This window comes from Scyliorhinus canicula, chromosome 15 (genome assembly GCF_902713615.1).
Source record: "Scyliorhinus canicula chromosome 15, sScyCan1.1, whole genome shotgun sequence".
NCBI lineage: Eukaryota > Metazoa > Chordata > Chondrichthyes > Carcharhiniformes > Scyliorhinidae > Scyliorhinus > Scyliorhinus canicula.
Genome location: NC_052160.1, coordinates 74,388,890 through 74,404,508, shown reverse-complemented (window position 1 = coordinate 74,404,508; position 15,619 = coordinate 74,388,890). Strand labels below are relative to the sequence as shown.

Sequence of the window (15,619 nt, the reverse complement as noted above, 5' to 3'; positions counted from 1 at the left end):
TGGAGGCTGATTCTTTACATGTGGAGGTTGATGGTGTGGAATTTATGGGCGGGGGGACCCTATCGTGGCTCTCGGAGGGAGGGCAAAGGATGAGAGCAGAAGTCTGGGAAATAGACTGTACAAGGTTGGGTGCCCTATGAGCCACTGGGGACTAATTAATAAATCAACATTTTAACTCTCAACGAGGTTGCACAGGCTTTCTTCTCCAATGCGTTCTTCTTGGTGCAAACACATTTGAGGTTTATTTTCAGATCCCCATCTCAGTAAAGGTTGGAAGAATACCACTCACTGATCCCATTGCTTACAAATGGTGCCCAGAGTTTCAGAAAAGTAAACTAATGCACTCAGGTGTCCATAACTGGTGCCTATGTTTTAATTCACAAATAGTGCACTATTGTCAGATATGGTCATTTCTTTCCCAAATAGCGGACATCATGTAAATTTCAGATAATATTCACACTGTTGAACAAAATGGGATTATTTAGAGGTAGTTTAAAGATTAGTTTAAATATTGAAAAGTTTCAGAACTGCTTTGCATTTCCTTGGGGTTTTCTTGGCACAAACATAATTTATACTAATTCATGAATTCACATTTTATTTGTGTTTCAAATAAGAAGACACACAAATGAGTCAGAGAGAGTAAAGTTGTGCCCTGTGAATTCAAATCAAGTGATCAAAAAGATGCTTTTCAAATTAAATGAGGCAAAATGCTTGTAATTAAAAAACTTTGGATTTAATTAAGAAAATCACAGCAAAGGCTACAGTTTGCTCAACGTAATAAGCTAATAAAAGGTATCAGTGAGTATCGCTGCAAAAGTTACTAGGGAACATTGCCTATTTAAATTACAATTTTGTTTTAAGTTTTAATAGCAATTTTGAATTTCCCCTTTTGGAAGCTAATTATTTGGTGAAACTCTAAATTCAGAAGGCTTAATTATGAAGTTTTCAAATTATTCATAAAATACATTTCGCAAGCAAATGTTTTTGGCCAGCAAGAAATAAAATAAGAAATATCTTATATACATAAATATATCTAGTAATGAAGAGAAGTACTTTTGTCATTGAGATTTTTCTCATTTACCATTTAGCCTCTGTAACGCATTCTATAGAAATATTCCTTAAGTTCGGCATCACTGAAGCCGTCGTTCCCCTGGTTTAGACGTCTAACCGTGCTCAAAGAGATGGCATCCTTCAATTTTTGTTTGGTGATAGTCAGTGGTCCTGGTTTGCTTCCTATAGGTTGCCCCGTCAGCAGTACATTGCAAGCATGTCTACTTGGTTCAAATAAGGCAGCTGCAAAACAATGTATGACAATGTTGTATTTTTCCCTTAGAGCATTAATAGTAATATCAAAATGGCAAGTAAGTGGTAAAATAGCAGGTATGTGATAATTGCGTATACTTTACATTCATAAATTTCTTGTTTACTTTACAATTTAGACTGCTGACTTTCATTGGATCTGAATCCATCAACCTATTTTTAAAACATATTTTTTATGACTCCCATTGACAGAATTCTTAAGCTCAACCACCTGACAGGAAGAGTAGACGTCTATTTTACAATCTTTCTCAATGGGCAGCTATAATTAGAACTACTCACCACATTACTGCAGACCAGGAATTACCTTCCACTCGCAGAGAAAGGTCATCCTTTCCCCACATAATGCCTGTTTTAACAATCTTGAGGAACCGAGCACTCCTTGTACTCGAGGGAGGTAGTGGCGGAAAAGGTGAAGTTAGGGGGAAAAAAGGCAAAATTAGAAAGGTTCTTTTTGGGGTTGGTGGAGTTGTTGAGAGGAAGACAGGCATTGGGGGTGATTTTGCACCTGTGTTCACTGCAAGTGTAAAACAGCGATGCAGGTGCAAACACCTGCGAGAGTCGGGAAGTGAGATTCTCGGCGGCGGGATCCTGTTTCCTGATTTTCCCCACCCTTCGCTGGTGACGTAACAAGGTTTCCGCCCTCCATTTAAATACATTTTAATGAATTTACATAAAATTAAAGGGCCTACCCATTACATGATTCTCCCTCACTGAATATCCAAACCTCGCCGACTTGACGTGACATGACTACCTACATTTCATGACAGATAATTCACAGCTCTACTGAACAGACACTGATGAGGGAAGAACTGAACAATACTCATGGATTGATCAACAAAATTTATGTTGGCCCTGAGGGGCAGGACTCTGATAGGGTGGAGTTTTAAGTCCTCTCACATGTTCGTAGAATCACTAAGGGTTCTGTGATGAGAGGAAACATTTTCATGAACTGGTGTATTTTCTGACTTGTATCGTTGCTATTAATTAATCCCAACTATTCTTTGTTCTATACAGATAAACCTGATTTAAGTTTTGTCCAGATGATATTGAAGACCCAAGAGACTTGTGAGTAACATGGGCTTCACTACTGGAAATACAGACTTTTTACAGAATACTTTTTGAAAATAATCAGGAACAGGGGCGGGATTCTCCGATAATCGTGCGATGGTCGTAACCCGGCGCCAAAAACAACGCAAATCACTCCGGCGGTCGGGCCCCTCCAAACGGCACAAAATCTCTAGCCCGGAATGGGCTAGCAGCGATGTGACGCCATTCATGATGGCGTCACCTGTCACGGATGTGCGGCGCTGCAGCACAAAAGATGCCCCCCCCCCCTCCCGGAGACCCGCCAAGATGGTTCCAGCGCCAAGGTTCCGGGAGCAGGACATCGAGGCCCTTCTGAACGCATGGACGAGAGGAAGGAGCCCTGTCCCCTGGTCACGGCCGCAGGGTCGCTCCACGCCTCAGCTGGCGCCTGTGGAGGGAGGTGGCAGAGGCCGTCAGTGCCGTGGCTGTAACACCAAGGACAGGTGCCCAGTGCCACAAGAATGTCAATGACCTTGTCAGGGCAGCCAGGGTGAGGACCCCCCCCCCCCCCCCCAAACCTCCGATGTGCGGCACAGGCCCAGGTGCAACTGACATGGTTGCACCCACCCATGCAGCTTGCAGTGGCAGGATGGGGTGCGCACCTCTGCCAATATACACAACAACTGCAGGCCTGCATGTATTTCTCTGCCCTTTATCCCTGCCACCCACGCGTCCCCCACAGGAGAAGCGCGCACACAACTGTAGCACAGTGGTTAGCACAATTGCTTCACAGCTCCAGGGTCCCAGGTTCGATTCCCGGCTTGGTGTGAAGTTTGCACGTTCTCTCCGTGTCTGCGTGGGTTTTCTCCGGGTTCTCCGGTTTCCTCCCACAGTCCAAAGACGTGCAGGTTAGGTAGATTGGCCATGCTAAATTGCCCTGAGTGTCCAAAATTGCCCTTAGTGCTGGGTGGGGTTACAGGGTATGGGGGTAGGGTGGGAGTGTGGGCTTGGGTAGGGTGCTCTTTCCAAGAGCCGGTGCAGACTCGATGAGTTGAATGGCCTCCTTCTGCACTGTAAATTCTATGATACAACAATCGGGAGTGGAGAGGACCGGAGGGGGTCCAGCTAATGTGCGACCACTAACCGTTCAGGAGGGCGGCCCTGGACTCACAGGCGGACCCGAGGACCGGGAAGTTGCGGATGCAGAGGTCGAGTGCGCACAACCAAGTGAGACCCCACACGGCCTGCCCCCCCCCCTTTCCCCTTCCCCCATGCCCCCATATCCCCATCTGCATGTCTAACCACGCATGCTGTATTGTGTATTGCTGGACCAAACATCAAGGCACCTGTCCTCGCGGATGCCGACCAACCCGCAGGACGATCCAGGGCAGCCACGGGACAGGGAGAGACCGGCCCATCAGGCATACGACACCCCCAGGAAGTTCCAGGGCGGCCACGAGCCAGGGACAGACCCGGAGCACCAGGGAGACGACGCCCCCGTCTCGTGCGAGTGCAGCTACGCCGAGGGGCCACACCCAGCGACGAGGGGGTATCCACAGGCCCCCGTCGCAGCTGAGCCAGGGCACCCCTACTCAGGACACCCCTACCCAGGACACTGATACACAGGACATAGGTGGACAGCAAACACCACCCCAGAGGACCATGGACTTTGGGTCGGATGAGGAGCACGACACAACGCCACGGCTATCTCATACACCCTCCACCATCACAGAGACACACGCCTCGGTTGGGCACTTTAGCGATGAGGCTTCTGGTACACTCACTGGTGTGCACACCACAGCCGTCCCGGTACAGCAGATGGAGGTAGGAGCAGCCGAGGGGCCGGAGGGCATTCCGGCGCAAGCAACCATCTGCCGCCCAGACAGGTCCCGGGTTCCTAGAGTTACCACACCCACCCATAGACCTCATGCAGTCACGGACCCAGGGACAATCGAAGGGGGTGACGGCCGACTTGAGGCAGCTGCAAACGCAGGTGGAGGAGTCCACCCGCGTTCAGGAGCAGTGAGTGGTGCCGGTCATGCGTGCCACCCAGGCCGAAACCACAAGGGTAGCGTCCGCGGTGGAGGCAATGGGGGTGACGGTGTCAGACATGGGGAGCAGTATGCAAGGCCTGGGGCTTTCCGTGCAGGTGGTGTCTGTGGCCCAGGACATGGCTGCCCTCTCACAGGAAGCCATGAGCCAGAGCCAGTGGCAGATCGCAGAGGCGCTCAATGCCGTGGCCCAGTCTCAGCAGGCCATGACCCAGTCTCTGCAAGCCGTGGCCCAGTCTCTGCAGACCGTGGCCCGGTCTCTGCAGGCCATCGCTGAGGGCATCAGCGCCATTGCCCAGGTGCTGGCCACGTTGCCCAGACACAGATAGGGATGGCCAACTCCCTGAGCTCCATGGCTGCAAACTCGCAGGCCCTTGTTGATACGTAAAGGTTTCTAGGATCATGCCCAATTCATCTTAGTCTCTACAAATTGTCATAGAAAACAAAAGTATGGTATTTTAATTAAATTTATCAGCAACTGATGATCCATTATATGGTAGAATAACTTACTGGTATAGGCAAGCACATTCTCAGTGCTGTTTCTTAGCTCCAGAATGATGTTTGGATGTGATGGATGAACCATATAGAGATAATGCCTGTTCTCAGTTAAATCTTCAGGTACCTGAGGATTAAAAAAAACAATTAAAACCTACAGCACCAATAAATTTTCGTTTTAAAAGAGGAATAATAATAGGTTGATGGAAAAAATGAGATTGGAATACATGGCTCATTTGAAGAAAAATATCAGCACAGAATTATGGGTCAAAGTGGAAGCGGCTTAGGATGCGGATGAGCCCACTACTGAGGCTGAAGCCTGGCATTAGATTCCCGTGAGTGGGCCAGGGAGGCCTCCTTTAAATACCACACCTCTCCCAGGACTACAAGTCTTCATTAAATGAGAGTAGCCTTTCAAACTGAAGACGGTAGCATAGTGGTTAGCACGGATGTTTTACAGCTCCAGGGTCCCAGGTTTGATTCCCGGCTGGGTGACTGTGCGGAGTCTGCACATTCTCCCTGTGTCTGCGTGGGTTTCCTCCGGGTGCTCCGGTTTCCTCCCACAGTCCAAAGATGTGTGGGTAAGGTGGATTGGCCATGCTAAAATTGCCCCTTAGTGTCCAAAACATGCAACACTTCGGGGTTATTGGGTTACAGGGATAGGGTAGATACGTGGGTTTCAGTAGGGTGCTCTTTGTACGGGCTGGTGCAGACTCGATGGGCCGAATGGCCTCCTTCTGCACTGTAAATTCTATGATTCTAGGAGCTCATGAAGCAATTAAGTGTTTGGCTCTCGGTTTCTCTTTTTCTCCTTTACCCAATACATTATTCTCACTTCCTTTAAAAAGTACCTGGATGAGCACTTGGCACATGATTACATTCGAACCTATGGGCCAAAAGCTGGCAAATGGGATTAGGATTGGCAGGTCAAGCGTCTTTCATGCAGCAGTGCAGACTTGATGGGCTGAAGGGCCTTTTCTGCACTATATTTCTTTTGTGATTATTCACCACATGAGCACATGTGGTAGTTCTGCCAACTTGACAAGTGGTGCTTGAAAGAAAATATTGTCGTGATAAACGCGTGTAGTGTAAGAAATAGCTTTTGATTTTAATAAAGTCAAATTGACTTGTTATTTTATTTTCAGTTTCCCAAGACAGCTCTGAATGAGGAAAATCTTTCACTGAAGTCTCAGGTAAAAAGCTGCACTTTGATGCAGCAACCTATATACATAACCAGCAAGTCCCAGATTATAGACATATGTTCTCCGAATATAAAACATGACCTTTCACTAGCAGAATCCTACTTCAAACTTTGAATAAAAACATTCTAGGCAGCTAAATGCTATGTCAATTTGTACCCTTCACAACACCAGCTGAAAATCTGTTCCAAAAACAACATTGGCACTGAATTGCTTTCCTTACTAAAAAGTAATTATGCTTTGTTTAGTATAAAATCAAAATTTTCACAAAACCATTGCTTTATTAGTATCAAATAACAGACTTACAGAACCATTGTCTTGTGTTTGAAGTTCACCCCAGAAGAGAAAAGTTGATTGGGATACAGTGTGGATAGAGGATGGGTTTGGACAGTTTTTCCTGCATATTAAATCTTTCTCCCACAGTACCGTGCCACTTCTACCATCCACAATCGTAACCTGGAGAACAAAACAGTCATCGATATTTATGCTTCTGAGCAAAGAGAGAAAAAACAAGGGTAGCACGGCAGCCCTGTTGCCTCGCGGCGGCGAGGTCCCAGGTTCGATTCTGGCTCTGGGTCACTGTCCGTGTGGAGTTTGCACATTCTCCCCGTGTTTGTGTGGCTTTCGCCCCCACAACCCAAAAATGTGCAGGCTAGGTGGATTGGCCACATTAAATTGCCCCTTAGAACAGCACAGGACAAGCCCTTTGGTCCTCAATGTTGTGCCGAGCATTGTCCGAAACCAAGATCAAGATATCCCACTCCCTGTCATTCTGGTGTGCTCCATGTGCCAATCCAATAACCGCTTGAAAGTTCCTAAAGTGACCGACTCCACTATCACAGCAGACAGTCCATTCCACACCCTAACCTCTCTCTGAGTAAAGAACCTACCTCAGAAATTCTTCTTATATCTCCCACCCTGAACCTTATAGTTATAGTTATGCCCCCTTGTAACAGCTACATCCACCCGAGGAAATAGTCTCTGAACGTCCACTCTATCTATCCCCCTCATCACCTTATAAACCACTATTATGTTGCCTCTCATCCTCCTCCGCTCCAAAGAGAAAAGCCCTAGCTCCCTCAACCTTTCCTCATAAGACCTATCCTGCAAACCAGGCAGCATCCTGGTAAATCTCCTTTGCACCCTTTCCAATGCTTCCACATCCTTCCTATAATGAGGTGACCAGAACTGCACACAATACTCCAAATGTGGTCTCACCAGGGGTCCTGTATAGTTGCAGCATAACCCCGCGGCTCTTAAACTCAGGCCCCCTGTTAATAAACTCTAACACACGATAAGCCTTCTTCCCGGCTCTATCCACTTGAGTGGCAACATTCAGAGATCTGTGGACATGAACCCCAAGATCTCTCTGTTCCTCACTTTCTTCATGAGCCGACCATGGGGAACCTTATCAAACGCCTTACTAAAATCCATGTATACAACATCAACTGCTCTACCTTCATCTACACACTTAGTTACCTCCTCAAAGAATTCAATCAAATTTGTGAGGCAAGATTTACCCTTCACGAATCCGTGTTGACTATCCCAGATTAAGTTGCATCTTTCCAAATGGTCAAAAATCCTATCCTTCAGGACCTTTTCCATTAACTTACCAACCACCGATGTAAGACTAACCGGCCTATAATTACCAGGGTCATTCCTATTCCCTTTCTTGAACAGAGGAACAACATTCACCACTCTCCAGTCCTCTGGCACTATCCCTGTGGACAGTGAGGACCAAAGATTAAAGCCAAAGGCTCTGCAATCGCATGCCTTGCCTCCCAAAGAATCCTTGGATATATCCCATCTGGTCCAGGGGACTTGCCGGCCCTCAGGTTTTTCAAAATTGCTAATACATCCTTCCTCAGAACATCTACCTCCTCCAGCCTAACCGCCTGTATCACACCCTCATCCTCAAAAACATGGCCCCTCTCCTTGGTGAACATCAAAGAAAAGTATTCATTCAACACCTCTCCTATTTCTTCTGGCTCCATGCAAAAGTTCCCACTACTGTCCTTGACCGGCTCTACCCTCACCCTGGTCATTTTTTTATTTCTCACATAAGAGTAAAAAGCCTTGGGGTTTTCCTTGATCCGACCCGACAAGGACTTTTCATGCCCCCTCCTCGCTCTCCTAAGCCCTTTTTTTAAGCTCATTCCTTGCTACCTTGTAACCCTCAAGCGTCCCAACTGCACCTTGTTTTCTCATCCTTACATACTCTTCCTTTTTCTTCTTGACAAGACATTCAACCTCTTTTTTGAACCATGGTTCCCTCACACGGCCATTTCCTCCCTGCCTGATAGGGACATACCTATCAAGGACACGCAGTATTTGTTCCTTGAACAAGTTCAACTTTTCATTTGTGCCTTTCCCTGACAGTTTCTGTTCCCATCGTATGCTCCCTAATTCTTGCATAATTGCATCATAATTACCCCTCCCCCAATTATAAACCTTGCACTACCATATGGCCCTATCCCTCTCCATTGCAATAGTGAAAGACACCGAATTGTGGTCACTATCTCCAAAGTGCTCTCCCACAAACAAATCTAACACTTGGCCCGGTTCATTACCAGTACTAAATCCAATGTGCCCCCCCCCCCCCCCCCCCCCCCCCCCTTTTGGCCTATCCACATATTGTGTCAGGAAATCCTCCTGCACACACTGTACATAAACTGCCCCATCCGAACTGTTTGGCCTATAGAGGTTCCAATCAATATTTGGAAAGTTAAAGTCACCCGTGACAACTACCCTGAGACCTCCACACCTATCCATAATCTGTTTTGCAATTTCTTCCTCCACATCTCTATTACTACTTGGGGGTCTATAGAAAACTCCTAACAATGTGACCTCTCCTTTCCTATTTCTAACTTCGGCCCATATTACCTCAGTAGGCAGATCCCCTTCGAACTGCCTTTCTGCAGCCGTTAAAACTACCCTTGATTAACAATGCTACTCCTCCACCTCTTTTACCACCTTCGCTACTCTTACTGAAACATCTGTACCCCGGAGCCTCCAACAACCATTCCTGTCCCTGTTCTAAACATGTCTCCGTAATGGCCACAACATCGTAGTCCCTAGTACCAATTCACGCTCCAAGTTCACCTACCTTATTCCGGATGCTCCTTGCATTGAAGTAGACACACTTCAACCCACCTTTCTGTCTGCCGGTATACTCCTGCGATATTGATACCCTCCTCAGTACCTCACTACTCTCAACACTGGCTTCTGGACTCGTTTTCCCAGCCCCCTGACAAATTAGTTTAAACCCCCCCCCCCGAAGAGCCGTAGCAAATTTCCCTCCCAGGGTATTGGTACCCCTCTGGTTCAGGTGCAAACCGTCCTGTCTGTACAGGTCCCACCTTCCCCAGAATGTGCTCCAATTATCCACGTACCTGAAACCCTCCCTCCTACACCATCCCTGCAGCCATGTGTTTATCTGCACTCTCTCCCTGTTCCTCTGCACTCTCTCCCTGTTCCTCAACTCGCTAGCACGTGGCACCAACAACAAACCAGAGATGACAACATGGTTTGCCCTGGCTCTCAGCTTTCACCCTAGCTCCCTAAATTCCTGTTTTAAATCCCCGTCCCTTCTCTTACCTAAATTGGACAAAATGACTTGGGTACTCTAAATTTATTAAAAAAAATATAAAAACAAACCCAACTCTTGCTGGTATTGATTAACATTAAGCTAATATTTATACAATTTACTTCAAATGCTTAGTAGCTGTTTTCTCAGAGTTGTTACTGGTTCCTTTACTTTTCAGAAGAAAGCAAACATTTTTCACATCTATCATCCACCTTATTACCCATTTCTGTTCATCAGCCGAGAAGGAAGGCAGGTCATCTGCTCCCAGGCCACTGTTACTTAGATCAGTCATGTGGAGGGTGCCGAACATGGATTTCTGGCTCAGTTACTGGTCTTTATTTATATATTTCTTCCTTTCAATAGGGGAAATACTCGGGTCTGCTTCATTAGGAAACTTGTTTTATAGAAAATTACATTATCGGTTTACATCTTGGAGCACCCAAGATAAACTCCACTTTTCATACACTACTGAATTCTAAATTAAGCAAAATAATTAAATCATCACAACCTTATCATCAAATAAATGGGTTAAGTGACATTATATTGAAGTATTTATGATATCAAACCTTCTTTTTGTCCTTTTCAATGAAATCTTCAATTAAAAAATCAAAACTATCATCCATGTTAAAGTATCCAGACACTGGTTCCCTGAAAATAAGTATATTATACAGAATGTTAATTATTTTTTACCACTTCTAATAGCACACTAAAATGCTTCCGAACAAAACTAAGCTGTTTTTATTATTCACAATAAAAACCAAGGTTAACAAAATATATAAAAATAATAAACAATGGCAACTGCATTTTGAGATTTCATCGATCATTTTTGTAGAGAAAGCAATTGAGGAAAAAGTTTAAGGATCATGTTTTATTTATTTTGTTAATTTATTGTACCCAATTCTTTTTTCCCCAATTAAAGGACAATTTCGTATGGCTGATTTACCTACCCTGCATATCTTTGGGTTGTGGAGGTGATACCCACGCAGACACAGGGAAGAATCTGCAAACACCACTTGGACAATGACCCAGGGCCAGGATCAAACCTGGGTCCTCGGTGCTGTGAGACAGCAGTGCTAACCACAACGACAACGTGCCACCCGCAAGAGTCATGTTTTAAAACAAAATATGGACACTTTTTCCTCGAAAAGAAGACTGATTCAAAGGGTAGTTAAAATGCAAATGGAGTGAGGAGATGTTTCTCAAAAACAGTAAATAGCAAACAATTTGTTAGCTTGTCTCAACAATCCTTGAACAATCCAGCCATCATGTGAGGTTCTAATTCAGGGGCATTGAAAGGCAGGTGTCTGGCAGAGATTATCCTTCAGGTTGCAAACATGGGAATAAAAAGACAGGAAGTCAAGTTTCTAAATAGAAAGCTGAAGAGGACAAACTTTTGCTGGGCTCAGGCTCATTTAAGTCAATACACCAAAAGTTGGTTGGGAGGGGGTACATTTTTAAAATATGCAAATATAAGTTGCACTACTTGAAGAGAGTATGTCTGATGATAACTATTGGTCTGCATATTCGCTCAGCCGATGAAGTAATTGAGGGAGAGCTAGAGACTAAGGCCAATAAGACTCGGAGGAAGGGCAGGCAGGGAGAAGTTGCTGAACACAGAGGTGGTCTAAATGTGTTTCAATGCGAAAAGTATAACAGGTAAGGCAGATGAACTTAGAGCTTGGATTAGTACTTGGAACTATGATTTTATTGCTAATACAGAGACTTGGTTGGGGGGATGGGGGTGTGGCAGGGTTGGCAGCTAAACGTTCCAAGATTTAGATGTTTCAGGCGGGATAGAGGATGTAAAAGGGGTGAGGCGAATTGCATTACTGGTTATGGAGAATCTCACAGCTATATTGCGGGAGGACACCTCAAGAGGGCTCATGCAGCGAGGCAAAATGGATAGATCTCCGGAATAGGAAGGGTGCAGTCACAATGTTGGGGGTTACTACAGGCATCCAAAGTGCCAGCAGGAGATGAGGAGCAAATGGGTAGACAGATTTTGGAAAGATGCAAAAGCAACAGGGTTGTTGTGGTGGGCGACTTTAATTTCGCCTATAGTGATAGGGGCTCACTTAGTGCTCGGGCTTGGATGGGGCAGAATTTGTAAGGAGTACCCAGGAGGGGTTTCCTGAAACAATATGCAAATAGTCCAACTAGAGAAGTACTGGACCCGGTATTCGGGAAAGAGCCCGGCCAGGTGATCAAAGTTTCAACAGGGGAGCATTTTGGGAACAGCAACCACAATTTCATAAGTTTCAAGATACTCGTGGATAAGGAGACTAGTAATCCTCAGGTGAAGATGCTAAATTGGGGGAAGGCTAATTACAACAATATTAGGCAGGAACTGATGATTTGGTGCGGCTGTTTGAGGGTAAATCAACATCTGACACGTAAGAGTCTTTCAAATGTCAGCTGATTAAAATTCAGGAGCGCACGTTCCTCTGAAGATGAAGAATAATTATGGAAAATTTCAGGAGCCTTGGATAACGAGGGATGCTGTGAGCCTAGTCAAAAAGAAAAAGGAAGCATTCCTAAAGTCAAGAAGGTGGAGAACAGATGAAACCCTTGAAAATTATAGAGAAAGTAGCAAGGAACATAAGCAAGGAGTTAGAAGGGCGAAAAGGGGTCATGAAAAGTCCTTGGCAAACAGGATTAAGGAGAATCCCAAGGCATTTTTATATGTGTATAAAGAGTAACAGGGTCACCAGAGAAAGGGTTGGCCAACTCAAGGATAGGGGAGGGAATCTCTGCGTGGAGCCAGAGGAAATGGGTGAGGTACTAAATGTGCACGTTGCATCAATATTCACCAAACAGAAAGTGGATGATGAGTCTATGGAAGGGTGTGTAGATATTCTAGGTCATGTCAATATCAAAAAGGTGGTAATTTTGGCTGTCTTAAAAAGCATTAAGTAGATAGGACCCAGAGCCTGATCGGATCTACCCCAGACTACTGAGGAAGCAAGGGAGGAAATTGCTGGGGCCTTGACAGCGATCATTGTATCCTCACTGGCTTCAGGCAAGGTCCCAGAGGACTGAAGAATAGCCAATGTTGTTCCTTTGTTTAAGAAGAGTAGCAAGAATAATCCAGTGAGCCTTACGTCAGTGGTAGAGAAATTACTGGTAAAGATTCACAGTGACAGAATTTACTCCCATTTGGAAGCAAGTGGACTTATTAGTGAGAGGCAGCATGGTTTTGTGAAGAGGTGGTTGTGTCTCACTAACTTGACTGAGATTTTTGAGGAAGTGATGAAGGTGATTGATTAAGGAAAGGCAGTGGATGTTGTCCACATGGACTTCAGTAAAGCCCTCAAAAGGTGAAGTCACATGGGATCAGAGGAGAGCTGGCAAGATGGTTACAGAACCGGCTTGGTCTTAGAAGACAGAGGCTAGCGGTGGAAGGGTGCTTTTCTGAATAAAAGGCTGTGACCAGTGGCTTCCGCAGGGTACTGGGACCTTTGTTGCCCGTAGTATACATAAATTATTTAAAAGAAAATGTAGCCGGTCTGATTAGTAAATTTGCGGACGACACAAAGAATGGTGGAGTTGAGGATAGTGTAAAGGATTGTCAGAGGATAGAGATCAGTTAGAGACCTGGGCGGAGAAATGGCAGATGGAGTTTAATCTGGTGAGGTAATGCATTTTGGAAGGTCACATCCAGGTGGAAATTATATAGTAAATGGCAGAACCATGTATTGACAGGCAGAGAGATCTGGACATACAAGTCCACAGATCACTGGAAGTGGCAACGCAGGTATATAAGGTAGTCAAAAAGGCATACGACATGTTTGCCTTCATCAGTCGGGGCACTGAGTATAAAAATTGGCAAGTCATGCTACCGCTGTACAGAACTTTAGTTAGGCCATATTTGGAATATTGCGCACAATTCTGGTCGACACAGTACCAGAGGGATGCGGATGCTTTGGAGAGAGTACAGAAATTTACCAGGATGTTGCCTGGTCTGAAGTGTATTAGCTATGAAGAAAGGTTGGATAAATTCTGATTGTTAGCACTGAACGATGGGTTTCCTCCCACAAGTTCCGAAAGACGTGCTGTTAGGTAATTTGGACATTCTGAATTCTCCCTCTGTGTGCCAGAACAGGCGCCGGAATGTGGTGACCAGGGGCTTTTCGCAGTAACTTCATTGCAGTGTTAATGTAAGCCTACTTGTGACGATAAAGATTATAAATATTATAAAGGTTGAGGGGCAACCTGAAAGGTTTACAAAATTATTAATAGCATGGACAGAGTGGTTAATCAGATGCTTTTTCTCAGGGTGGAAAAGTCAATCATTTGGGGGACACAGGTTTAACGTGCGAGGGGAAAAATGTAAACATGTGTCGGGGAAAGTTTAGAGATATGCGAGGCAAATGGCGGCGAGTGCCTTGAACGCACTGCCAGGGGAGGTGGTGGAAGCAGATACGATAGCGACATTTAAGAGGCATCTTCACGAATACATGATTAGGATGGGAATAGAGGGACATGGACCCTGGAAGTGCAGAAAGTTTTAGAGAGGCATCATGATCGGTGCAGGCCGAAGGACCTGCTCCTGTGCTGTACTGTTCCAGGTTCACTGTGAAATAAAGCAGCTTTACAATTCGTACCTAGCCTCATAATCAAGTGTTTACTTGATCCACTTTTGGAGACCGGAGAGGCAAATGGGGGAAATGGGCAAAAGACACCCATCTCCATAAATAACTAATTATAATTGCATCATATGGCTAGCAGCATGGTAGAAGGTGTACAGAATTGTCCATAGTCCCTTTTTTTGTCTAGTAATCCATTTTCCTATCTGGCTCACATATAGGAGGATGCTTAATTTAGTTGAATTGGTTCAATCTAAATAGCGTAAGAGGATGTTATTCTTATAAGTCTGCATTGCATCATTGTAGAAGTTCACATAGGCAAAGAAATTAGACTATGTACAAAATGCATGGGTCCATTTTTACAATACCAATGATTCTGAGATGCCAAGACCCTTTACTTAGAACAGTTCTATTTTCCCTTAGTAAACATCTACCTGTAAATGTATTAGTTGACCCTAATGTAGTGTGGTTACCTATCAGGGCCTAACGCTTCGGCCCGATTGAAATTGGTCATTTTAAATTAAAGAATTGGGCACTTTAAAACAAAGCACAGTCTCTCCAGCACAGCCTCATGGGAATTTTGACTGGCCACATTCAAATAGACTAGTGGTCAGACAAGCTAACAAGACATGTCCGGATCTGCCCTGTCAATCGGCCATTAAGAGATAATCGATCCGATTGATGTGCACTGGCCTATTGTGGAAGGGAAGGAAGGACCAGCAAGAACCACCTTCGTGAAGACGGACCCGAGGAACACCAGCGATCAGACCCATAGCCCTACCAAGCCATCTTTGCGGTACCTCTAGTATTTTGTGGGTAATATAATGGTTAATTGTGTTAAATAAATATTGTTGAATTTGAACTTGTGTTTGTGGTTTGTTCTCCTCATTATTAAAGACACCCTAGGTAAACCTTTGAGTAAGTAAAGTGGCCGAAAGTATCTGAGGGTTTACAGATACAACAGTAGTTATAGATTAAATAAAGATATACCTTTGAATTTGAGATATATTATAGTGCCAATAATTCTGCAGGCTTTGTCCATCTAAAAGCTCAACTAAGTCATTTGTGGTGATCAACAGGTTTCCAGCATTCTTTCCTGGCACATGCACCTTCTGAAGGTATTTAACTGTCTTGGAACTGTATGGGAGAAAAATTGAGAACACAAATAAAATACTAAAGATTAATAATTCAGACTATTCTTTTTACTGTACTCTAAATCACTGCTTGATTTTATTAATTAAAACTATTATACTGACCGTCAATTCCTACCTTATATCAAGGGATAAAGCAAGATTTTTGAATCTTGTGAAAGCAGCATGGTGGCACAGTGGTTAGCACTGCTGCCTCACAGCGCCA

At 44.8% G+C, this 15,619-nt stretch overlaps 1 protein-coding gene across 4 annotated transcripts in view; it reads right to left on the bottom strand.

Annotated features, from left to right (window-relative positions):
* fam234a (family with sequence similarity 234 member A) overlaps positions 1–15,619 on the bottom strand; it is a 54,467-nt gene that overhangs the window by 9,066 nt on the left and 29,782 nt on the right. For 2 of the 4 annotated variants that reach the window (XM_038820308.1, XM_038820310.1), the window contains exons 8-12: positions 15,254–15,400; positions 10,244–10,325; positions 6,398–6,547; positions 4,908–5,019; positions 1,082–1,293 (exon numbers count right to left, since the gene is read on the bottom strand). In XM_038820308.1, the coding sequence (XP_038676236.1) occupies positions 1,085–1,293; positions 4,908–5,019; positions 6,398–6,547; positions 10,244–10,325; positions 15,254–15,400 (700 nt within the window). In that variant the 3' untranslated portion in view covers positions 1,082–1,084. Of the gene's footprint in view, positions 1–351; positions 1,294–4,907; positions 5,020–6,397; positions 6,548–10,243; positions 10,326–15,253; positions 15,401–15,619 lie in introns of those variants that run through there. The other 2 variants (XM_038820311.1, XM_038820307.1) reach the window with 1 other exon arrangement.